The sequence below is a fragment of the Heteronotia binoei genome, chromosome 8 (genome assembly GCF_032191835.1).
Source record: "Heteronotia binoei isolate CCM8104 ecotype False Entrance Well chromosome 8, APGP_CSIRO_Hbin_v1, whole genome shotgun sequence".
NCBI classification, from domain to species: domain Eukaryota; kingdom Metazoa; phylum Chordata; class Lepidosauria; order Squamata; family Gekkonidae; genus Heteronotia; species Heteronotia binoei.
The window spans coordinates 86,446,472-86,471,900 of NC_083230.1; the positions used below are offsets into that span (position 1 = coordinate 86,446,472).

General features: G+C 43.5%; 1 protein-coding gene across 1 annotated transcript; it reads left to right on the forward strand.

Annotated features, from left to right (window-relative positions):
• The first annotated feature begins 1,840 nt into the window (after nt 1–1,840).
• Nucleotides 1,841–24,082, forward strand: TXN2 (thioredoxin 2). The gene is made up of 4 exons (XM_060245523.1): nt 1,841–2,147; nt 6,852–7,135; nt 12,266–12,389; nt 23,264–24,082. Exons 2-4 carry the CDS (start codon nt 6,852–6,854, stop codon nt 23,378–23,380), a joined length of 525 nt encoding a protein of 174 aa, XP_060101506.1. The 5' UTR covers nt 1,841–2,147; the 3' UTR covers nt 23,381–24,082.
• Nucleotides 24,083–25,429: the final 1,347 nt, after the last annotated feature.

Sequence of the window (25,429 nt, forward strand, 5' to 3'; positions counted from 1 at the left end):
TTCAATTTTGGGATGATATAAGAAAGAAAGGCATATCTTTGCAAGAGAAATTCTAGAGGCTAACTTTTTAAAGAAAAATGAAAGCTGGGAATCCAGAAAGCCTGCTGTATTTATTGTTAATGTGGAATTTACTCTCAGAGGATATAGTGATGCCCATGGGAACAAACAGCTTTAAAGGGGGATTATATAAAGAATATGGAGGAGGAGGAGGAGGAGATTGAATTTATACCCTGCCCTTCACTTGGAGTCTCAGAGCAGCTTACGACCTTCTTCCCTTCCTCTCCCCACACAGACATCCTGTGAGGTTGGTGGGGCTGAGAGAACTCTTCAAGAACTGCTCTTGAGAGACAAGCTCTGAGGAAACTGTGACTGACCCAAGATCACCCAGCAGCTGCATGTGGAGGAGTGGAGAATCAAACCTGGTTCTTCAGATTAAAGTCAGCCACTCTTAATTACTACAAACTGAAGTATCAGTGTCTACTAGGCATGGTGACTGAGGGGGAACCTCCACATTCTCCTTATGTTCTTACAGCAGTATATCAATATACGGATATTCTAATGCCTTTTTAAAATTGCAAAATGCTAGCATCCTAGGGGAGGGGGTGCCCACTTCTGTGTGATTGGGACAGGGAAGCTGCCTGGAAATCACACTCCTTGATCCAAGGCAAAGTCACCAAGTCCTGGTTGGGAAGTTCTTGAAGATTTCTGGGTAGAACCCAGGGAGAGCAGGGACCTCAGAACTGCAGAATACCATAGCATGTACCCTCAAAGCAGCCATTATCTCCAGGGGAACTGATGTCATCTTCTGAACTAGAGATCAGTTGTAGTGACGAGATCTCCAGATCCTACCTGGATCTGGAGGTACCAACTCTAACCCAGGATAAGAAATAAGGGTCTTAGATTAGGGTCAACTCAAATTTCCCTAATCAAGAACATCTGAAGATTTATGTAAGATTTAACTATCTAGGAGCACTGGCAACGCTCTTCTCCCCTCCCCATTTTATTTGCACTAGAAACTGGAAAAACTTCCACAACCAGGCTTTATACTATTCACAAAAAATGGACTAGAATTCCCAGCACCTGGCTGTAAACATGAATGTATGAAATTATATAAATTCACTAGAACTACTCATACAAAAAAAAAAAGACAAGTGGGTTCTAGATCAAATCGAGTCTGAACTCTCCCTAGAAACTAAAATGACTCAACTGAGGCATAGACAAGAGTCACTAGGGAAGACAATCAAGCTGGAAGAAGTTGAAGGTAGCAGGAAAATGAGCTAATTCACATTATGGGCAATGTTCGCTCCAAACTGCAGTCTTGTGAGCAAAAATTCTACTTTGTGAGCTATTGGCATTAAAGTTGTGAGCTACTGCATAAATTATTGTGCTCTGGGGTCATCCTTCCTGAGCTAAGACAAAAATCTGTGAGCTGGAGTATAAAAATCTGTGAGCTAACTCAGCTTCGAGGGAACACTGATTACGGGCCCTTCTCACTGACCATGTAAAAAGTACAGTTGCAGCGGACTTATGCCGACTCCCTAGCGCTTTCGAGGCAAGAGACGTTCAGAGGTGATCTGCCACCGCCTGCCTCTTCATAGCGACTCTGGAATTCCTTGGCGGCCACCCATCCCAGGATTGATCTTGCTTAACTTCACCAGATCTGATAAAATCGGATTAGTTTGAGCCATATAAACCGGAACAATTATGAGCTACACGAATTTAAAAACACACATCACGTGCCTGTCCTAATATATGTACTGGGGGGGGGGGGAGACTCTCTCTCTCTGGGGGCGGGACCGCGATACAAGGACAGAAAAGGCCTCTGACTTGCTATTGGAGAAGAGAAATTTGGTCGCCAAGGCAGACTTCTTCCATAGCCAATCAGCACTTAGCCTAGAAAAAAAGTTCTCAACCTTCAGGAACTGCTTCTTTCCCCACCAATAAGCATTCAGGAAACGCTCTGGTTTGTCTCAGGCCAAAACGCGTCCTCCCCAGCCAATCACCTCCCAGAGTTCTCAAGGACTTCCTCTCGCCCGCCATTCATCGAAGCGGCGTTTACGAAGATACGTTTCTCCAGCCAATCAGCGACCAGGCTGCTCCGTTCTTCTGATTCCCTTGAGCGTGCGACTCTGGAGGGGCTCTGAAAGGTGAGCGGGGGAAGGTTGCGCCTTCGTCAGTTGTTTGTTTGCTTTTCGGCCGGTTTGCCCTCAGGGGCTGACAGCTGGCGGGGGAGGCAGGGGAAGCTTACGCTATAAATGATGGAGGGTTAGAGGATGTGAATGAGAAACTTTAGCGGTCAGCAGAAAAGTGGGGGAGAGGCTGCTGGCCGAGGACGGCAATGTGCCTGTGGGGAATACTGCCAGTTTACGTAGAAACCAGGCTGGGCTCCGTACAATTGGTGTTCGGGAGCATGTGGTGTAGTACTCTGAGCATATGTAGAGTGCCTTTCCCCATCACTGAGTAACAAAAGTCAGCTGCTACGCAGTTTTAAAAAGCTGTAACCTAGAAGCATGCTTGCTGCCAACTAATTTCTGGCTGGGTTCCTATCCCCGAAATGTAGCTCGCAAAACTTATTACTTTAGTTGCATGCCAGGAAACAATATTTATAATGTTGTAACAGCAGTAAAAAATATTGTTGACAAAATATTTGGTATTATTGAGGAGAGAATGTTATTAACCATGCTTGCAGTCTAGTTCATTATAGTGGTTAAAGGCCTGAATGGAAGAAATATAGAGCTATTAAGGCATAAAAGTGACTAGGAAATAATACCTGTCATTGGTGCTGTTGGATGTGTTTGGGGGTTGGGGGGGGGGGGGTTTGGGGTTGGGGAGGGTGTTCCAGGATAGACCACGCTAGCTCAGTCTCCCCAGATCTTGGAAACTAAGTGGGTTGGCCCTGAGTAGCGTTTGGATAAGAGACTCTCCAGGAATACCAGGGTCATGACAGGGGGGGCAGGCAAACCACCTCTGAACATCTCTTGCCATGAAAGCCCTGTAGGGTTGCCAGAAGTCAGCTGTGACTTGACTGCACTTTCCACCACCAAGAATGTTTACCTAATGCTGAAGTTCAGTTGCGCCATGTTTGAATAATGTTATATTGTTTGCCTTCCTTACAAAATTGATCTTGTGATTTTGTTAGTGGTGTATACTAGCATTGAAATTGTAAGAGTATTTTCAAATCTTAGCTACATAGAAATGTGACTGGCATTTAAATGTAAAAAGGTGTATTCAGGACATCATGAAACCCCTTGACTCTGAAATGACTCTTTTCAAAGTGGTTTTGGTGAGGTTTGCTTCTGAATCCCATGAAAGAGGCATTTGTTTGTTTTATCACTGTGTTGACTCTCAATTACCTTTCAGGTGTTTGTTTATTCATTACATTTTTGCCCTGCCTTTCCTCCAAGAAGCTCATTGTGGGAGATACATTTCTCTCCACATCTGTTCTGTTGTCAACAACAGCCCTGTGAGGTACATTAGTCTTAGAGAGGTAAAATTTCTGGAAATTTTGAAATGAAGGTGGGGATCCTTTGGACAAACTGACTATATATGTATTACTTACTCTTCTATCAAACCTAAATTTATATTGCTGATAATGTACAAATTAAATGCATTGTTTATAACTTAGCATATAAAATTGTATAGTGGCATATGTATGGAATTCAGAGGTATAAACTATTAATATTCTGTATTAAAAATTGAAAATATTTCTAATACTCGACAGTGGCTGCAAGATATGTGTGTTAGTTTTTGCAATTTGAGAAATAGGAAAAAATAAAAACTGAAGATAGAAAACAATTTCTGAAGTAAACAAAATAAGTTCTATTTGGATAGAAATACACTCATACAGTCACAGCATCTGGAACGATCAGGATATTTGGATATAAAGTTATTTATAATATTATTGGAAATCACTGCTTTAATAATGTGTTATCGTTACAGGCATTATGGCATATTAAATGTTGCTTAGCCTAATAACATTTAAACAATAAGTGTATTCTTGAATGTACACTGACTATCTGTACAGAAAAAATAAGAACCATCATTGTTCTTATATATATCTATAGGTTGTCTTATGTAAATATTTTCTGCTATACATTGTAAGTAAAGACAAAGCATAAAACCTTACCATAAAAAAACCTCACTCATTCTAAAAGGAAAAAATGTATGTGAGTTGTTTCAGTGCTCCCTAAAATTTCCCAATCTTTCCATTGGACAAATTGGGGGATGTGTCAAGACTTTCCATGCTATGAATTTTGAATGAGAAAACTCTTGTGCTGTGAAGCATTTCACTCATCATAAAAACAAAAATCATTCACATAATTTTTTTAAATTTCCAAACTTTTCTGTTGCAGAATTATTATTATTTTTTTAAGCTCATGGGAAAAAAAACTCAGGATTTTTTCTATTTTCCCTCCTTGGCTTTCATAAGAATGGTTCGGCTGAAAGAAACCAAGATCGCTCAGTGAATTTCATTACAAGTAGAGATCCTAGCCGAGCCGACTAAGCACTATACAGTACTGACTCTCTCTATAACTGTGGTCAGATGTATGACCATGGACCCCTTTGTATACATGTATTATCAGTACCAAGTGCTGTTATGCTATTATTTGTATGTATCTGATTTTCTTTGGAGGGTATAGCATCATCAGTGCTGTCTACAGCCAAAATGACAATTGCAGATAAATAGAAAGATCCTTTCTCTCCTAGTTTACAACAATGGTACCAAAAGATCTGGGAATGTTTCATATTAGAGAAACTTGTTGACAATCTTTTAAAAATCTAATTTTGAAACTCACTGATTTTGTCAAAACGTGGCACCCTACTTTTGAATTCTTGTCTTCATAAACCATAGCACCCTCATCTATAGCCTTTGAGGAATTTTGCTGCCTTTAAATATGTACTGCAGACCAGTGTTCCCTCTAAGATGAATTAATGTGAGTTAGCTTACAATTTTTTAGCCTCCATCTCACACATTTTTGTCTTAGCTCAGGAAAAATTGCCCCAGAGCAAACTAATTTATACAGTAGCTCACAACTTTAATGCCAGTAGTACACAAAGTAGAATTTTTGCTCACAAGACTCCACAGCTTAGAGGGAACATTGCAGCAGACACACAGATTTTGTGTTGTATAACATCAAGGATATTGTTACTTAGTTGTAATGCAATTGAAGATGTCAACCATAACATAATATTCTCTTGTAATATTTTGTAATTTAAAGCTCTCTTGTTTTCTCTTTTTTCCTTCTTTCTATTGTATGTTATGTCTTAATATATTGGAATAAAAAATTAATAAGAGAGCATAGCATAATCAGAACAGAGGTACATCTTTATTATGGTTGCTGGGTCATTCATTTTACACCAGAAAAAGTGATTCAATTATAAAGCCCTTTGAAAAGTGAATAGGGTAACATTTTGACTATTTTTTTAAGTCCTGTGATGCTACAAAGGTTAACAAATCTGTAACAGCACAATTTTTATGTGGTCTGCAAACTTTGGATGGTCTTCAGCACATTTAGCATTTGCCTTATATGGTTTGTTAGATGAAAATTCTGAAAATCCAGAGTGAAATTCTAATGGTACTAATAATGTGCTACATAAATAAGGACCAAAGGTGTTAGGATTAAATTTGCTTGCTGGAGCCCTGGCATTGAGGAAGAGGAGCTGTTTGTTTAAAACAAGGAATGTGCAATACCATCCTTCTAAATTCACTGGAATCCTTCTTAGGGTTGCATTGTTGGTGTATCAGTTGGAATGACTGGATGAGGATCTATGCCAATAAAGGGGATTGGATTAGACTGGATGGGGTACGGCCAGACCTCAGATTCAGCAGGAGCTCACAGGAGCACAGCTCCTGAACCTTTCTGAGGGTTCCCCCTCCTCCTCCCCACCTACCTTGTCCATTGAATAGTAGGTGCAGCTGCATAACAATCCCTGGGTTAGGAAAGCGGGCAGCCACACCCCCAGCAGCCCTCATTAACCCCTGGAGAAGCCCGTGCCACCCTTCCTCCACTTCTTATGTGATTTTGGGTGGCAGGTGGCTTGCTGGCCTTTTGACTGTGTGTGTGGGAGGGGTGGCCCAGGAGAGCCCCAAGCGAGCAATGCCTGGTTGGACTGGCTGGATCTTTAGCCAGCCCAAGCAGGCCTCGCCCGCCCAGGGCTTTCTTTTCTTGCATCAGGTTGCTTTTGGCTGTGGGGAGGGCATATGCTAATGAGCTCTACCACCTATTTTTCTACAAAATGACCCCTGGGTAGGGCAGCAAAGGCTAACAGGTCAGGAAGCTTGGCTGGATAAAGTGCGGAAGGGGTCTGGAATGATGAGCAAGTGACCCTGAGTTTCTCTCTCTTCAGAGCATCCTGTTTCCAGAGAGCAGGGCAAGTGTCTTGTTGATACTTGGCAACCCAAAGTGAGGCTGTGAAAAAAGTAGAGAAGTATGGTTGGAATGCACAAAGTAGATTATACCCCATTTGGCAAGGCCTGTCTGTCCAATTTATGTATGGTGCTTAGACAGGGACCTGTATTATAATAGTATTGGCACCCTAGACTGTTGGAGGAAGTGTCAGGAATACTGGAGAGCAGGGATAAACTTACAGTGGGACGTGGTAAAATTTTGCCAAGGCTATGAAGGGTACCCCATATGGGTAATAGCAAAGTGAGCTACAATGGGAAGAGGAGTGAGAAGCTCAACCCAACTGAAAAAGGAATGATGCAGTAGCAGAGTAATAGCTACACTGGAAATGAAATACACAAACCAGAGTGAAGGGATGTAAGTCTCACTTTTGCCTTTTCCCCCAATGATAATTTGTTGTCCCTCTCCCCACCCCCTTTTCTTTCTTTCTTTCTTTTTTTGCAGATGGCCCAGAAGCTGTTCCTCAGGCCATTCCGGTCTATCCCCCTCAAGCATCTTTCTGTGCCACTTCAATCTCCGTCTTCATCCCTGCTCTCCAGGGTGTCTGCTGTGCCATGCCACACCACCTTGTGTGGTTCCTTACCTGCCACTGCTGCACGTGCTGCAGCTACTAGGACATTTTCTACTACTCAGGTCTTCAGAGACACCTTTAATGTCCAGGATGAGGATGACTTCCAAGACAGAGTTTTGAAGAGTCAGAAGCCAGTGGTGGTAGACTTCCATGCACAGTGAGTAGAAAGTGTGTCTCTGTGTGTGCACTTGAGGTTCTCGCTGACTTCAAGTTGGCAGAGAGCTACAGCTTTTTAATGAGTTGGGTCTGTGTTCGCTGGACCTGGATTGTGTTTCCCACACTGACAGAAGAGCTGCAAGGAATTGCTTTCTAAAGAGCCACAGGAGCTGGATTTTGCTTGGGACCGCATGGGGTTAGGAGAGCTCCTGCCTTCTCCTGTGTGCTGTTTTCCAAACTGAAATGTGTATACGTGTGCGTTATTTGTCACATTTTAGAGCTGCATATGCAGTATTCAGTATGTGTGTAGCTCCGGAATGGAGCAAATAACGCTCTCCCTGGGTGGGGGGCATTTTAGATCTGAAAAGAGGCATGGGGGAAAGGCAGAAATCTCTCCCACTCCCCACCCTGTTGCTGTGGTCCTAAGCAGAATTGGGGCCTTGTACCTCTTTGAAAAGGAGTTCCCTGTAGCTCCTGTGATTGTGAGGAATATGAGTCAGGTCTGGGAACCCAGACCTGGTTCATTAAAAGTGTGAACATCTAGTCTGAACCTTAGCTTGATTCTTTCCCTAGCATTGACTTCTTGTGCTTCCCTAGCCACACTGCCCATAGGCTGGGATGACATCCACTAGGAGGCTTTGGTTTGCCTCTCTGTCCCTCACTCCCATGCTGAAGAAGTTGGCCACTGTTGTGTTTGCACTTACCTGCTTTTTTGAGGTTGCTGCTCCAAAAGGCAGACGTTGTCAGACATGAGTAATTAATTACCCCTTGCTATTTTAACCAGAATTTTTCCAGCTCTAATGGAACTTGGCAGGAATTTGCTGTGAAGAAATACCTGCTTCGAGGTCAGGTTGTGGCTGCCCCTGTGCAAGGCATCAGCTTCCCCCATCATTCCTCAAGTAGCCACTCTTTCATGGCTCAAGAATCCTGGCCAAAAATCATTTGGACTGATTGCAAGGTTGGGATTCAAATCCCATAAGATGCTGGTGATGCCCCCTTTTCGTTAACATCATATAGCAACTGATTCACTGCAAAATGCTGAAATACTGCAAGGATGAGTCTCATGTAATTGGAAAAATTGTCTTTGCCACATTAATTACCTCTGTGAGGCTGGACAGATTCACCTCTTTGTGCCTCATTGTTTCCTTATGTCAGTGTTTTAGAAGTTAGGATATAATTTTGTTCTAGGACCCTACTTTAATGGAGGGGGAAACAGATCTCTTGGAGCCTCTTCAAAGGTAATGAAGAAGAAACAAAGCCTAGTAGAAGCTAGGCTAGTGGAACTTGGTTTTACCCACAATCAGGCAGATTTGAGATCAGGCATGAGAGACTCCAGATAGTTTCCTAAAGTTTTATCTGCAAGTAATTGAAGAACACTGAAAACCTAAGGAGTTTTTTAGGGTTTTTAGGGTTCTTCCATCTGCTGTGAAAACATTGTGGAAGCAGAGTCGAAAATGACTGGTGGTTGCACAGGGGACTACCTTTATCTTTTTAATGGCCCAGAAGGAGTTATTAGCTGAGCTCTTCTGCCTGTTGGTGGGAAAGAAATAGTTGTTTCTTTCCATTCTGAATCTAAAGGAAAGAAATCCCATAGCGCAGATTTTTTGCCATAACTGGCTTTAATTTTTTTTTCATTTCTAGTTCTTGTGGCAGCAATAAAAGGGTTTGTGATATGTAGCAAAACGGAAGAAAATTTAAAAAGCCCATAAAATGTCAACTTACATCATTTAAAGTCCATATAAACAATTCTTTTTGAGGACTGTGTCATAATTTTTTTTTGGTTATGCAGGATAAATATTTTCAGAATAAAAACATTGAAATAAAAACCTTTACTAATAATAATCTGACATATTCTGCATATGAAATTACACCCCATCAAAGTTATGCATATTACCTGTCACTCTTTAGCTTACAAATGTGTTTGTAATGTGGTTTTCAACTCTGAACATGCTCTCGTGTCGCTTGAGCGCATCTTTCTTACCTATTTGTGTCAAATGCTTTGTGATCAGAGCAGAAAGAGCATTTTGGAACGAAGATTCACAAGTTTTATTCAGGGATCCACTTCTCTAATGGATAACAGACAGAATTTTTGCAACTTGTTTGCAATTACTGCCTGATTGATGGCTGTCAAATCTAAGTGTTGATTATGATATAACTAGAATTACTTTATAGCACTACAGGAACTGTGCAGAATAATTCTTTGTTCTGTGATCTTTGGAGCAAAATAGTATAAAGTTTAACTTGATTGAACTGTGCTCTTTATTCATATCTCCATCAAACTCTTAAATTGTACTAGAACAAGGATGGCCAAAATTGCTTAATGTTAGCGCTATATAGATCATATGTTTGAGAGCTGCAAGACTTGAACGTTAGATGTTTGCAAGCCGCATGGAAGGAAGGAAGGCAAATAGCTGGAGGGAGGAGGGAAGGAGAGGTGGAAAGAAAACAACTTTAAATGCATTCTCCAAACTGCAAGCTGACTTGACTTGGAGAAATTAGATATGTTTTCTGCAAGCCGGCTGACGGGGCAATGGGGACTTTGAGAGCCACACCATATGTGTGAAAGAGCCGTATGTGGCTCCCAAGCAAGAGTTTGGCCATCCCTGTACTAGAATATTTATTCGTTGCTTACAGCTACTAGCAGGGAAAAGAAGGAAATGGAGATAGTATGTGGGCAGTTGTCTGACAACGTAGTCAGAGGCAGCAAAAAACCCTGAAACCCAGTGGTCAGAGAGGAGGTTTTATTCTCTGTGACCTGTTTATTGGTCCTCTGGGGCAACTGATTGGCTGCTGTGTGAGACTGGGTACCAGTGTAGATGAACTACTGGTCTAATCTAGAAGGGCACTGATAGTGTTTTTAAAGATGCGGCAGTGGTGACATGTATGTCCTTAGAAAGCTGACTTGCTTCTTGGTGTGTTTCTGCCCACATACTATGCTGAATAAGTCCCTAAACCTGTTAGGACTTCCCTTGTCTGGACCTTGCAGTTTCAAAAACCTAACTGGACCTTACTTTTGGCAACATAGAAGCTGCCCACTGGCTCATGTGGCCACAAGCTGTTAACGTATCCAGGTGCCAACTCTAATTCAGCAAGATCATGAAGGCCCATCCCTCAATGATACTGTATCAGTTAGGTGGCTACTGGCATGGCAGGCTGGACAGCCACCTGTGCCTTTTGACCAGTGCTTGCATGCGTTGCTGCTGTGTGATGGAGCTTTACTTACGTTTGTAGAGTAAGGCTGGTTTTCAGCAGCTACAGCATTGTGATATTGTGTGAACTGGGCCTAAGGCCATTTGGCTGGAAGAAAAGGACATTTTGCTGTGTGAAGATCTGGGTCAAAATGATCACATTGCAAACCAACAAGGATGCAGGCTCTCTGTTTGTGTGGGTGGTGTTAAAAAGTGCCTCTGTGCAGACTGAGCATTTGCTGTGGATGTGGAGGACCCTTTACCCTTGGATGTTTCTCCTGTACAGGTATAGATAGAGGAAGGGAGCTGTCTGTACTGCCCTGCATGAAGAAAACCAAGGCTTGCCCAGGTTATAATTCCCACTGTGCCATGGAAGCTTGCTGGGTCATTTTGGGCCATTCAGCTCCACACTCAGCCTAATCTACCTTGCATAGTGGTTGTGAGGATAAAATGGAGGAGAGGATAACAATATAAAGTGCTTTGGCCCCTCATTAGGTGGTGGGGAGAAGAAAGGGTATAAATAAATAGGAGTGCTTCTGTGGACAGAAGGATTTTTGCCTCTGGAACAGAAATCTCCCCTCCTGTTGTAGCCCCAAATGCCCCTGAAATGCTGCTCCTGGGAGAGAGGGGCCCGCATTCCATGACTCTCCATCCCAGTGAATTCAAGCCCAAGACTCTCTTTTGGTAATTGTAAACTTGTGAGAAGGGCTTGCAACTGAGAGATTTGCCTCTGACAAAATAACTAAGCCTGATCTGCAGGTTTCTCTGAACCAGTATATACCTGGGTAAGGAAATGGATTCATGTAAGGACCTTGAGGTGTTTTGAATAGCTCAGTATGGGTGATTTCCTGTTTTCAGATGAGGTGAACAGACTTCAGATCTTCTCCTCCCATATCGGTTCCTGTTGAATAATTGCCAAGCTGGTGTTTCAGAGTAGTCCCCCATGGTGACTGATCAGGTGACAGTCTTCCACTTAGACATCCTCACAATCTAGCAAATAAATCTAAAGTGAGATTTGATCAGGTAACAGTGGCAGGAGTTCTGGCTCATTCGCCATGTGATTATTTTCATTAAAACATGAATAGTGGAATGTGTGCTGTTCCCCCCTGTTTGTTTCTTTCAAAACTCCTAGGGTTCTTTTGTGCTGCATTTTCATATTTGATTTGTGATGTGCAGGGCTCTTTTTGAACAGGAACGCAGTTCCAGCTGACTTGGCAGCAGGGTGTGTGACCTAATATTCAAATGAGTTCAGATAAGAGCCAGTTTGGTGTAGTGGTTAAGTGTGCGGACTCTTATCTGGAAGAACCGGGTTTGATTCCCCACTCCTCCACTTGCACCTGCTAGCATGGCCTTGGGTTAGCCATAGCTCTGGCAGAGGTTGTCCTTGAAAGGGCAGCTGCTGTGAGAGCCCTCTCCAGCCCCACTCACCTCACAGAGTGTCTGTTGTGGGGGAGGAAGGTAAAGGAGATTGTGAGCTGCTCCAAGACTCTTTGAAGTGGAGGGCGGGATATAAATCCAATATCTTCTTCTGATGGGCTTATTCTACAGAAAACCCTGTGAATATGTGAATATAAAACTTATATTGTCTAGAATGTAGATTGGATTTAGAGGTGGTTGTTGCTGAAAACAACACTCTCTTGCTTTCTATACCAGATTAATAAAATTCATACAAGGGTGCACATAACACAGAAGTAGCTCAAAAATACCTTTTGGGGGTCCTGTATAGAGGTGCCACTAATAGTCTTTAATTCAAGATTATAAATGCCTAATGAGCACATTTTAAAGGTAGGTGTTCAAAATTCAGAGGTTTTCCTTGTGTTGTAATAGTCGATACACCCTTGAAGCGAATTAGAAAAAGCTCAGAGTCTTGAAAAGCATCTCCTTTCCTGCTGTTGTTGCTGTTTTCCTGACTAAACACTTAATGTCCTTTTCTTCACTTGAAGGTGGTGTGGCCCCTGCAAGATCCTAGGGCCCAGACTAGAGAAGATGATAGCAAAGCAGAAGGGCAAAGTGCTGATGGCAAAAGTGGACATTGACGACCACACAGATCTAGCCCTTGAGTATGAGGTATGTGCCCCTAATACCTGTGTGGGTGTGAGAGTGAGCATAATGAATTCTTATTTACATAATATAAATATTGCACTTTTCATAAGGACATTCAAAGTAGCATACAGCCATCAGATAAAATAACTGCTGACACTGACATTAAGATATAATGGTATAAATGCAGGGTGTGTGTTAAGTCACTTTTATTTTACAGTGACCCCATGAATTAAGGAACTCCAAAAATGTTGCTTTTGCTAAAGCCTTGTTCAGATCTTACAAACTTCGGGCCATGGGACTAAAGAAAGAATAGCCATCTAGTAAGGTGAATAAAATGAAAGCAAAGCACCAAAATACTTAATTGTGGATTCAAAATATTACTTGCCAAGGCATGGCCTAAAACAGAAGAGGTTTTCAACATCTTGCAAAATGCTACAGATAAACGGCCTATGAAAGGGCATTCCAGAACTCTAGGGCACCTACTGATTAGACTCTGCTCCTTGAAGAACACCAATCTTGCCTTTGAATAAACTGGGACCTGGAGAAGGAGCTCCCCAGTTGATCTTAAATTTTAAGGTCATATGGCAACAGGCATTCCCTGAGATGCTTAGAATGTAGGCTTGAAAATGTAAAGGCAGATTGGGGGCGGGGGGAGAGACAGGAAAATTTTGAGGGAATCGACTTTATATTTTTCCGGTGAAAAATTTTGAATATATAGCCCAATTATGAGACCAAGACAAATTCTGAGATATTCTCCCTTTCAGAATAAGTACAATGCTTTCAGAATGTGTACAAGTGCTTTTCGCACTCAAAATATACAGTATGGAAAAGTCTGAGAACTTTTTCAGTTTTCCCAATGGAAAAATTGGGGAATTTTAGGGAGCTGTATTGAAAAATAGAACTCTTATGTTACAGATATAATGCAACATTTTCAGGAATAGTTTTTTTAAAATAGTTTCGGCAACAGTTAATTCGTTTAATGATAACAGCATTAAAGAGTTCAGTGTTTTCATTGTTAATAAAGTTTGGCTCAATATCCAAACATGGTAGTAATGCTGCCTATTGTGACTCTTGAGAGAGTTTAGTATTTTAAAATTCTATACATATGCTAGATGAGAACATAAGAGAAGCCATGTTGGATCAGGACAATGGCCCATCCAGTCCAACACTCTGTGTCACACAGTGGCCAAAAAAATTATATATACACACACACACACACACACACACACACACACACTGTGGCTAATAGCCACTGATGGACCTCTGCTCCATATTTTTATCTAACCCCCTTTTGAAACTGTCTATGCTTGCAGCCGCCACCATCTCCTGTGGCAGTGAATTCCACATGTTAATCACCCTTTGGGTGAAGTACTTCCTTATATCTGTTTTAATCTGACTGCTCAGCAATTTCATCGAATGCCCACGAGTTCTTGTATTGTGAGAAAGGGAGAAAAGTACTGCTTTACTTTCTCCATCCCATCAAGGGAAAATTAACACGTGGGCATTCAATTAATCACGTGGGTGATTAACATGTGGAATAGATAGTACCATTTTAGATGCTACTGAGTTATACAATGATGTTTTATGTTATTAAAACAGTAAAAGAAGTTTAGTTTTGGTAGGCAAGTAAGTCTTGCAATTTCCCTCTGAAATCTCTGGGGGGGTTTTCTAGAAAAAGTGGATTTTTTCCCAATCACTTCATAATTTCTCAACATTTCCAGGCTGTTCAGGGTTTGGGGGATCAACAGCATTTTGAATTTGGCTGGAACTGGACTGGTAGCTAGTACAGGTGTTCCATCATGGGTCACAAAGGGATTCTGCAAACATTTACCTGACACCAGCCTAGCTGTTGCATTTTTCTCCAGCTATAACAACTGTTTTCATGGGCAACCCCATGTACATTGTAATCTGGAGACCACTAGGTGTTAATCACAGGTGCCAGGTCTTTCTTCTAAAGGAGAATGTGGTTGATGATAAGGCACTCTGATCCACAGCCAACTCTTGGGAATTCAGGAGCAAGGCCGGGTCTAATGGCAACCCAAGATGCGACTGTGGTCTTTCAAGGAACATGTGATCCTACCCAAGACACACATTTCTCCTAACTGGTCCTCCTTGAGCATTCCTTCTCTTCCATATGCCATGTTTGTTTTATTTGTTCTGATTATCCTTTTGGGACTTGGAAGGAGAGCTGGTGGTGGGTTGTTCCCCTGCAGCAAAACTTTTGCAAGGACTGGGATGGCAAGGAAATCAGAAGAATATCAACAAGGATGTACGAAAACAGAAGCACGAGCCATGGGGGAAATTGAACAAATTGCCGTGTGAGGAGCAGAGGTGGTCCTGTCTCTAGTTTGTGATTGCTGGCGGCACAAGTACATTTGCAGCATTGCCTGTTGCTACTATTTAATGCTTTAATTAGTACCAGCAGGATGTTAGGTCGTATAGAAAGCACCAAAGTGACAAGATTCTTTTTTCAAAACGGGATTACAAACTAAGTGAGTCAGGAGGGAGAAGGAAAATGAGAGACAAGGTACTTTAATGTAGGAGTGGAGATGCACACTGGGGTGGGGATGGGTGATTGGCAGCAGACACCCTGGCGTGGACCAGGAAAGGCTTTGAGAAGGGATAAAAGATAATCCCCTGAGTGATTTTTATCAGTCCATCTTGATATTCACTGCATGGGGAATTGAGTTGAAGGATGACTGAATAATGAGGGGTGCAGGAAGGCTCAAGAAGGTCACGGGTGGATCAAGAAGGCTGACTGAAAGAATACAAAGAGTTAAGAATGCACCTTTGTGCACAGGGGAGACTATAAACAACTCATACTCATACTCTTAGGGAGAACTCCCCATTTGCAAAGCTATTCCCATGCAAAAGCTAGAAATTCACCTTTAAAAAAAGAGAGAGAGAGAATGGTTATATGTTCTTTTTCCAGGAACCCCTTCTTAAATCTGCTACCCAGTTCACTGTGTGTGAAACTGCAGAAGTCCCACTAGTCCATGTGGATTTTTTTACATGGAGCCCAAGACCAGCATAATTGGTTTTCATAGCCTGATTATGAAACATAACAAAAGGGAAGGAACAAATTTAGAGTGGAATTTATTTTTAAAATAAATTTATGTTTAAAACTTTATGGGAGCATCCATAGCTCAGCAGTAAATGACCTGTGGTAAGGCATGTCTTGGAGTCCCAGATTTATTTCCCAGAATCGCTACAAAACAAACAGAAAAATCTAATGTCACAGGAGCTCCACAAGCCAATATCTTGGGAAGGCAATTCCTAACTGGGTCAGCTGTACTGAGTTGTGGGGGGTCTGTGACCTCTCTCCATCTGTCTCACACCCACACACACTTGCCTTCTATCGATCAGACCAGGGGTGGCCAAACTGGCTCTTTCACACATATTGTGTGGCTCTCAAAGCCCCCACCATCCTGTCAGCTGGCTAGGAGAAGGCATTTCTCTCTTTAAATCACTTCGCTAAGCCAGCCAGCAGCTTGGCGAATATGTTTAAAGTTAAAGTTACTTTCTTTCAATCTCTCTATTTTCCTTCCCTCCCTCAAACATCTAATGTTCTTGTCTTGCTGCTCTCAAACATCTGACATTTATCCTATGTGGCTGTTACGTTAAGCAAGTTTGGCCACCTCTGGATCAGACCATCTGTTCATCGGTGTCAGTATTGTCAGGCTGGCCATACTCTCCAGGGTCTCACATCACCTACTCTCTGACAATAAATAAAGCTGACAGGAAGAAAGTTGATTGATTTGAAATATGGTGTTGAAGGAGAGTTTTATGGATACCGTAATCTTCCCAAAAAGACAAATAAGTGGGTTCTAGATCAAATCAAGCGTGATCTCTATCCTGGAAGCTTAAATGACTGAACTAAGACTGTCATACTTTGATCACATTATGAGAAGACGAGTCACTGGAAAAGACAATAATGCTAGGAAAAGTTGAAGGCAGCAGGAAAAGAGATGGATTGACTCAATCAAGGAAGCCATGGGCTTGCACAACTTGAGCAAGGCTGTTAACGATAGGACATTTTGGAGTTCATTCATTCATAGGGCTGCCATAAGTTGGAAACAATCAAACTACACTTAGCACACACATACTATCTAATGCTTACTGGAGATGCCAAGGATTGAACCTGGATCCTTCTGCATGTCAAGCAGATGCTCTGCCATTGAGCCCATGGCCCTTCCTCCAAAATAACCTAGAATACAGTACATACAAATCAGCCTTATACTGAGTCAGCCCCTTGGTACATCACAGTCTAGCAAATAACATATCTTAAGTGAGACCAAGGGGCTGATTCGTATGTACTGTATTCTAGGTTATTTTGTACTCTGTACTCAGACTGGCAGTGGTTTGCCAAGGTCTGAGAAATCTTTTGCATCACCTACCACCTAATCCTTTTAACAACTGATGCTGGGTATTGACCTTGGCACCTTCTGCATGCCAAGCAGATGCTCTACTATTGAGACATGCAACCCTCTCTCTCCAGACCCTTTGTATGGAGCTATGAATTGGATGCAAAGGTCAATCCTTGCTGCTTTCATGGACTCTGGTCCTAAAACAAGCCATTCTCTTTCAGCCTCTCATTTGAAATATGAAATCAATAATACTGACCTTTTTTTGTTTTTGCAGGGTGGTTTATAAGGATTATAACAATATATAATGTATGTGAAATGATTTAAACTATGCTAAGTGGTTGTGTGGGCTTATTCAGATCACGGCTGGGGAAAGAGTGGGGTGTGACCCTTTTACCTTTGCACCATTTTCTCAATGCAAATTGCACAGCCACACCAGAGCTGATTTGGGGGGGGGGGGTACTTTGGGGTAAATTGCAGCTGGTGGAGGGCAGTCTTGCATCAGGAAAACAGAACAGAGAGGGGAAATTTAACACCCTCGCCCCTTTCTATGCCACCTCAGCACCAGTCAGAGTTCTTTTTTGGTCCAGCATACTTGGGCTTTAAGACAGCTTGGTATGGGAGAAGCCCTCTGTTTTTGGTCTTTTAAAATCTTTCTGCTTGTGATTTTTTTGATCCTAAAATGTTTTGGTCTCCCTGTTGTTTTTTAAAAGGCCTCTCTTCCTAGCCCTGTGAGTTCCCTGCTGATTGCCAGTCAACCCCCACTCCGCCCCTCAGCCTCCCTCCCACCCCTCCCCCTTCCCTCTGTTTACAAGGTATTGGCTGACATCTTAGCCTGAGCATTTCACAATCTCTTTGCAGTGGATTCTTTAGCAGGGAGATGGAGAGAGAGCAAAGAGACCCCCTCTGTGAGGCTTGGAATGCCTGTGCATTCTTTCACACAAGCCCTCGCCTGCCCTTGGCTCCAGGCTGTCCCAGGGGAGCTTTCAGCCATGATGCGTTTCCTACTGGGGGTGGGGAGCAGAACCTTCACAAGGACTCTTCCCAGAGCTCATTGTCCACCAGCCAGGACATTATTTTCCAATTCTCAAGTAGGCTAGGCATGTATATTTGTATCTTGCCTCTCCCCCCAAAAGGGAGCCCAAAGTGGTTTACATTGTTCTCCCCTCCATTTCTGTCTCACAACAACAGCCATGTGAAGTGTGCTAGGCTGAGAGAGAGTGTAACTGGGCCAAGGTCACCCAGCATACTTCTGTGAAAGCATACAGATTTGAACCCAAGTCTCTAAGATCCTAGTGGGAAATTTTAACCTCTACACCAGGTGTGGTAAAACTGTGGCTTGGGTGCCACATGTGGCTCTTTCACACATTGTGTGGCTCTTGAAGCCCCCACTGCCCTGTCAGCCAGCTTGGAGAAAGTATTTGTCTCTTTAAATCACTTGTTCAAGCCAAGCCAGCTGGCAGCTTGGGGAATGCATTTAAAGTTAAAGTTGCTTTCTTTCTACCTCTACTTTTCCATCTATTTGCCTTCCTTCCTCCCTCCCTCCCTCTCTTTCTTCCTGTCTTGCTGCTCTCAGGCATCTGATGTTCATGTCTTGCAGCTCTCAGACATCTGATGGTCATATCTTGTGGCTCTCAGACATCTGGCATTTATTCTATGTGGCTCATACACTGAGCAAGTTTGGCCACCCCTGGTTTATACTGTATTCACATGTGGGCACTCTGGACCTTAGTTCTGCCGCTGCTTCTCCAGCTTTTGGTAGTGGGAGGCCTGTTGCCTGGTCCATCCTGTGAGTGTCTAGCTCCTTGTTAACCATTCAATTGTGTTCACTTCTTTGATGTGTATAGCATCTGGGACCAATTATTACACTTGTTCAAATGGTTGGCCCTTTCTCTTCAGGCCCAGGGCCTCTCCCTGCTATGTAACTCTTGTGGTGGTGCCCAGAAAGGCAGGAAGTGGGGCCTGCTTCAGCCTGCAGCCACCTCACTTTGAACTCTCTAGTACTCGCTTGGCTTACTGCTGCTGTTCCTGTTAACTTCCGGCTGAGCATATGCTGCCTCAGTGGTAACCCTCCTCTTCATCCTGCTGGTGAGCAGACTGAATTGTAGGTGAGGAGAATGAAGGGGGTGGCTGCTTCTTCGTTTGCCCAGAGCTTCTGTTTATCACCTTGGCAGCACAACATGTACACCTCTTGAGTGAAATAAGCTACCTCCTCCTTGGGGCAAGTGGAAGAATGGGTCACCCTCTTTTGCCATCCCAACAACAGAAATTACTTCATGCTTTTCCCTTTGAGCACTGTGGTGCCCACCTATGTGTTTCCTAATGGTCATTTGATCCTTTAGTGGGACAGGAAAACAAAAATGGGAGCTTAAGATCACTCTGTACCAGCTGCCTGCCTGTCAAAAGCACTAACCACCTCCTGGGCAATTGTGTCACTGTTTTACACTGAACTTGGACATAGATATACACTTTATGACTCTGGACTTGGAAGCCTCTCCCTGGGCACTACAGGGAGCAGATCCTTTACACAACACCCCTTTAAAAGCCCAGGCCAAACTGCAAAGCAAAAAGAGAATTCTGCTCCCATCAGTTGCTGTTTTGTGATGGCTCCACCCCAATGGCAGGCATTCTGTGATGGGTAGGTACTACCTGTTTTTTCCAAAAATAAACCCTAGAATGGGTTGTCAGCTCCAGGTGGGGAACTACCAGGAGAGTTTAGGGGTGGAGCCTGAGGAGAGTGGAGTTTGGGGAGGGGAGGGACTTCAGTGGGCTACAGTGCCAGTCAGTTTACCTTCCAGAGTGGCCATTTGATGAAGGGAATTGATTTCTGTTGCCTGGAGATCACTTGTATTAGCAAGAGATCCTTAGCTACCATTTGGGGTTTTGCAATCTTAAAAAACACCCAGAGACTCAATAAGCCAGGAACCCCCAGTCTCATGCACTCTTCTTTTCTAAAACTTTATAGTTCTAATATGGCATTTGAGAAAAGTTCAAAGCGGATGAAGACCACTTTGATGTAAAGCAGCTGTTGATCTCCCCCTACTCTAGAAAACCATATAGTAAAGTGATTCAGTGGTTTTGCTGTCCAGTACTGCCACAGACTTCCTGTACGGCTTAGACGTCTCTTTTACTACCCATTTCCTCCAGTTTCAGTCATGAAGGAAGGGAGAACAGATGGGGAGCCCTTAATTTGTAAAGAGGTGCTACTAATAAATTCTATCCTTCACTTTCCCATAAGCGTGCATTCGTACGAATATTCAAGTTCTCCCTGCCTCAGCCCAAAGGGTTGTGGGCTTTTGTGGGCTTACAATGATACTTGCTAACTAGCCCCTAGAGGGTGCTAAAGAACATCAAACTCCATTGATTTGCACATGGAACCTTCCCTTCCTGGATAAAGCATGGCATGGAGTGTGCTCTAAGGAGCTGTTCTGCATTGGCCAGCAGAGGGGAAAGGGTGGGGCCAGTTAAAACAGGCCTTTTGTGTCTGGAGCAGCCTGATCTGGAAGCACTGTCCATTGGGGTGGGTTTGCCTGTGGTAAATTGCTGATGGCAGCAAGACCTGAGGCAGCTGGGAGTGTGTTTGATGAGAGTGTACATTCCAGGGATGGACAGCATTGAAGATAAGGATGGGACATGACCCAGTGGCTAAGCTGCCTGAAGATAAGGGCGCCGGAGGAGCTGTGGAATGTGTCAGCCTGTTCTAAGCTATTTACAAAATCTTCCCTTCATTCCCTTAGTTTCAAAGGGGCTTGCCCTTGTGTGGCCTGTAACTTGTGGTTTTTCTATTTTAGCCTTCCAGTGTTAAACCATGCTGCATGAAAGTGTGAACTGACTGTTAGTCTGAATGTGTGTTTCTGTCTTCTGAGTCCTCTCCCTTCCCTTCTGCTCACTCTGGCTTGCCACCTTATCCTTAGACAAAAACTACACAGAGCAGCAACAGATAGAACAGGACAGTGAATTCCTAAATAAGATATGGTAGGACATGACAGAACACTACAGGGGGCAGAAATTTGGGGCCTGCTTTCTGACATTTCCCTTTGTATTGATCTAAGACACATGACTAGCTAGTCTGTGCATTCAGCAGTTACACGGGCAACTGCAAAAAGGCAGTGGGGGCCTGTGCCCTGCAGAGTTCCTTGTCCCTCCCTGTGAGAAGCAGACTGAATTAAGCAAAATAAGGGAGGGGCTGTGGTTTAGTGGTAGGGAATCTGCGTGGCATGCAGAGGGTCCCCAATTTAATCCTTGGCATCTCAATTAAGAAGGATCTGGTAGTAGGTGTTGTGAAATATCTCTGCCTGAGACCCTGGAAATCTGCTGACAGAATAGACCTGTCTGACCTTGACAAACCAAGTCTCTGGCTCAGCAGAAAGCACCTACATGGGTTCAAGTAAATGACTAACTTTTCTTAACTCTTCTTTCCTGCAGCAGTCTCCCTGATTATGTCCCCCGTGTGTCAGTGGGTGGGGGGTGGGTCGCAATGAGAAAAGAGGGCAAAATTGTCCTCCTGTTTTTCCATTAATGTAAAGGGAGCCTGCAATCCAGGCAGTGTGTACACCAGAGGCTACATGCTTGGGTAAAGGCCCTTGAAATGGGTGAACTGTGGCTCAGACAAGGAGGACATGCCTTGCATGGGTGAAGCCCCCTGTTCCTGGCATTTCCAGTTAAAGGATTTGCATAGCAGGCACTTCTCTGCTGAACACCCTGAAGAATCAGTTATAATACTGAGCAAGGCAAATGGATGGTCTCACTCGGTAAAAAGCAGCTCCACGTGTTACAGCTGCCCTGCCACAAAATGTGTACAAAACATAGAGCTGGAAGGGGCCCCAAGGGTTATCTGGTCCAAGCCCCTACACAATGCAGGAAATCTACAGCTACCTCTCCCTCCCCCAACCCTTGCTCTGTGCTCAAAGGAAGGCAAAAAAAAACTCCAGGATCCCTGGGCCAGTCTGGCTTGGAGGAAAATCCCTTCCTGACCATAGTGGCAATTGACATTACTCTGTGCTTATAAGAAAGGGCCATAAGAGTGGTGCACTTCAGGATTGCCTCTCCTGGTATTATTGGTGGTCCTTAGTGTGAGAGATAGCCGGCTGTCCTTGACCAGAGCTGGAGGGTTTTTACCCTGGCTCCACCTTGGTGGAGCTGTCTGCCGAACAACATCTGTGCCCTGCGGGACCTTATGTAGTTTTGCAGGGCCTGTAAGGCGAGGTGTTCTGCCAGGTGTTTTGTTGAGGGCAGCAACGATCCCGTCCATCTTTCTGACACTCCCACTCCCTGCCTTCCCCCCATGAGTGGCACAACTGGAAGTTTCTAAGTGTCATCCATTTAGACTGATTGTTGTGTTTTTCCCCCATTTCATAATTTTAACTGTATTTATTATATTTTATTGTTGTATACCACCCTAATCCCTGTTTTCCAGGGGAGGGTGGTTTAAAAATCCAATGTAATAAATAAACTAGCTCATCCCTTCCTGCCCTCACACAATCTGGCTAAATTCAAGTGTGGCTTGACAGCACTCACATTTCACTGACTTTCATCTTTGGTCATTTTTATCTGTACTTCTTAAATGCACATTCATGGAAAACAAAGTCTCTTATGAGCACCTGCAGACTGAGGATATTGGTGAATGTAAGCTTTGATGGCAGATGCACACCAGAAACCAATGACCAGGAGCCCAGAGTGAGCAGTGTAAATGCTTTAGATCTGTAATCTCCATAAGCTCTGCATCGCCTTTGATCCTGAGCAGCTGGGGCGGGGCAGGGAGGAGGGTTTGGCTAATGCTGGTTTACTGACACGGTCACTGGTAGCCAATAACCATACAGTCATAAGCTGCCTCATGGTAAACTTCTAAGCAGCCACAGAGGGTGCCTTGGCTGTCTTTCTCTACCCATGGCCTTTTTTTGGAGGAACGGCAGCATAGCCTGAAATTTCTGAAGGGTTTTTGCTTCTCTTGAAAAAAATTTTTAACAAGCAGCTAGAACTTCCCCAGAATTGTTTAGAAAGTAGGCAGGAGACATTTCTGCTCTTTTGGAAAGAAAATTTCAGGGTGTTCTCACTTGTTTTTCTTCTGCCCTTATTATTTTCAGAAGTTTTTGTATTCATAAAGTTGCACTGACTTGAGCAGCCTTGAGCTTTGATGAAGCGATTGTGGAGCCTGGCCCTTCAGACCAAGCTAGCCACTGGGTTCCCCAAACATGTAGCTTTTTGGTACCCTGAAGGAGGTTTGTTAACCTCAATATCCAAGATGTGTGAATCATTCCGTGGCAGCTCCCTATCTCCATCATGTAAACAACTCCCCTGCAGTTCAACATCATAGACATTTTTACAGAAACCAACACAACCTTCCAGAGAGCTGAACGATACAGCTAAAATTCCTTGCAAACCGGGGGGAGGGGGGGGAATGGGAAGCTTAATCATTCACTTATTTTAAAGGTCTGTACCTTTTGTTTAATGTTTGCTTTTGCTGCTTCTCCTGAAATGATGGTCACAGGTCATTTGTGCTCAGCTGTTGTTTCTTTCGCGTCCTTATTTTTAAAGGTTTCGGCCGTGCCTACAGTCTTGGCTCTGAAGAATGGCAACGTGGTGGATAAATTTGTGGGGATTAAAGATGAAGACCAGCTGGATGCCTTCCTCAAGAAACTCATTGGGCCTTGAGCAAGCAAAGGCCAGCAGTCACTGAAGCCTCTTGCGTTTTGTCCTTCTTGTCTGCTTGCTTGGAGGGGACATGTGGGTTGGAGGGAGTGGACAACACCATCTTCTTCCCCCCTTCCTGCAGGGGTGGGAGAGAAGCAACACTCCCAGGAGGTTTTAAGCTCCATGGGAAGGCTGGTCATCTGGTGGTAGAGATATGGCCAAATAGCCAGTGACAAGAAAGGTGGGACTCCTGCTGAGGGAGAGAAATTTCCTTATCCACCCTGATCCAAGCTAGTATCAATGTAGTCCATAACTGCTGCCAGTGAGAAGGTAGATTTGGTGCAAAATTCTGTCTCACTGCTTTATCTCGGAAATGTTTGTCCTGATTTGAGTGTGGCACTGGCTGAAGTAAAAGCACCTGCCTGAGGTGTGGTTTTAACTGGGCTGCTATACTTAGCTGCTTTGTGCAGCTGGGAGACCAGTTCAGATGAGGCACCAGGTAAATGCAGTCAGCACCTGTGAGCAGGTGTTTTTGCCTCCCGTTTCAGTCAGGCTAGTATCCTTGGTCCAGAGGTGGTTTAAAATTGGTTTGCAACTCTTGGGTTGCTACCACAGCCCCCCCTGTCTTTTCTCTCCCTCACCATGTGCTGCTGTTTATATACCAAATAAAGAAATAATATTTGGATTTATTTGTAGATCTACAATAAAGACTTTTAATTTTTTTTTTCTTCCTATAGCGAATACCTTATTTGTTCTTTCAGTGCATTATAGGATGGATTGATAAGGTCATTCTGGGAGGTTCCTGATCGCATTGCATGAATTAAGATATACTGCAGTCATGTATCATGAAGCCCCTGATTCATGGTTAAAAATATTAACTGCATGCAACAATTGGTAGTTTAACCATGTCCTGTAATCTGCTCCATGGGGTGGGTTGCTTCACCCCGCCAGGGGCTCGCTGTATGTATCAGGCATTTTCAACCATTTAAAGGAAATATTTATCTAGGCCATAGGGAATTCATTTTTAGAACTCTCTAGTAAAGGATGGTGTATTGGCCAATAGTACAGCCATGGTGAGAAACGTACAAGTTTGTCAGAAGAGCAGCTGTGTCTGTGAAGCAGGAAGCCCCAGATACACCCTTTTTCCTTGGGAATGTCCCTGTGGACAAAATGCAGAACCCTGAGGCAGGGTTGCAGTTGTTTAGCACTGCCAATGCACTTCATATACAGCAAGAGTGTTTGCTACTATACCAGTCCCTTCCTGAAAACACGGATAGCCATTGTTGGAGATAGGTTGATTATTCCAATAAAGACATCCAATGTCTGCATGTTATATGGCCAGGCAAATTCTTGTGATGGATGGAGGATTGTTGCCCCAGGATTTGAATTTTGTCTCCAGCTTTTGTTTTCTAGAACACCAGCCTGCCTGCAAGGAGAGCGCAGGCATGGGGAAAGGAGCATGGCGCTATGGTTTTCAGAAATGAAATTCAGTATAATTACCACTGGCTAAAAATTTATGGAGGAAGGCAGCCAAAATGAACCACAGCCTGTTCTTTGCCATATGGTTTTTAGCACTGGATTTCTACCCTGTGCTATTTGAAGTTTCATTTCAACAAAGGAATACTTTTCTAAGATGTAAGCCTACAGCAGGATAAAAATGATTTTACACAGCAGGGCTGGTCAACCCATACCTTTGGCCCATAACTACTGTAACCTTTAGACTGTGACAGTGGAGAGTTTATTTGTTCTTGTAGCCCTTCCCAGCTACTTCTCCGCTTTTCCTGTTCCTTGGAACTATGTGGTTTTGGTCTCCTCAGCTGCTTCCTTTTCTTGCATGTACAGAATCTAAATGTTGGGTTTGTTGCACAGGAGAAGTTTCACCTAGCTTGTCACGTTAGATGATTTGCAGCAAATCTTTTAACAAGCTGCACTTAATGTACTTGAGTATTTCCTGCAACCATAATTGCCCAGCCAGCAATGTTCTTGCCAGATTTCCCATGCCAGGGTGCTTGCTGGGCTGAGTCGCTTGCAGGAAATGGAACCCGGAAGGGGGAGGAGGCTGTGCGCTCT

Excerpts from the sequence above, each read along its gene's own strand:
- TXN2 (XM_060245523.1), top strand. The coding sequence starts at position 6,852 with ATGGCCCAGAAGCTGTTCCTCAGGCCATTCCGGTCTATCCCCCTCAAG. Across the intron at positions 7,136-12,265 it reads GTGGTAGACTTCCATGCACA|GTGGTGTGGCCCCTGCAAGA; the intron begins GTGAGTAGAAAG and ends CTTCACTTGAAG. Across the intron at positions 12,390-23,263 it reads ATCTAGCCCTTGAGTATGAG|GTTTCGGCCGTGCCTACAGT; the intron begins GTATGTGCCCCT and ends TTATTTTTAAAG.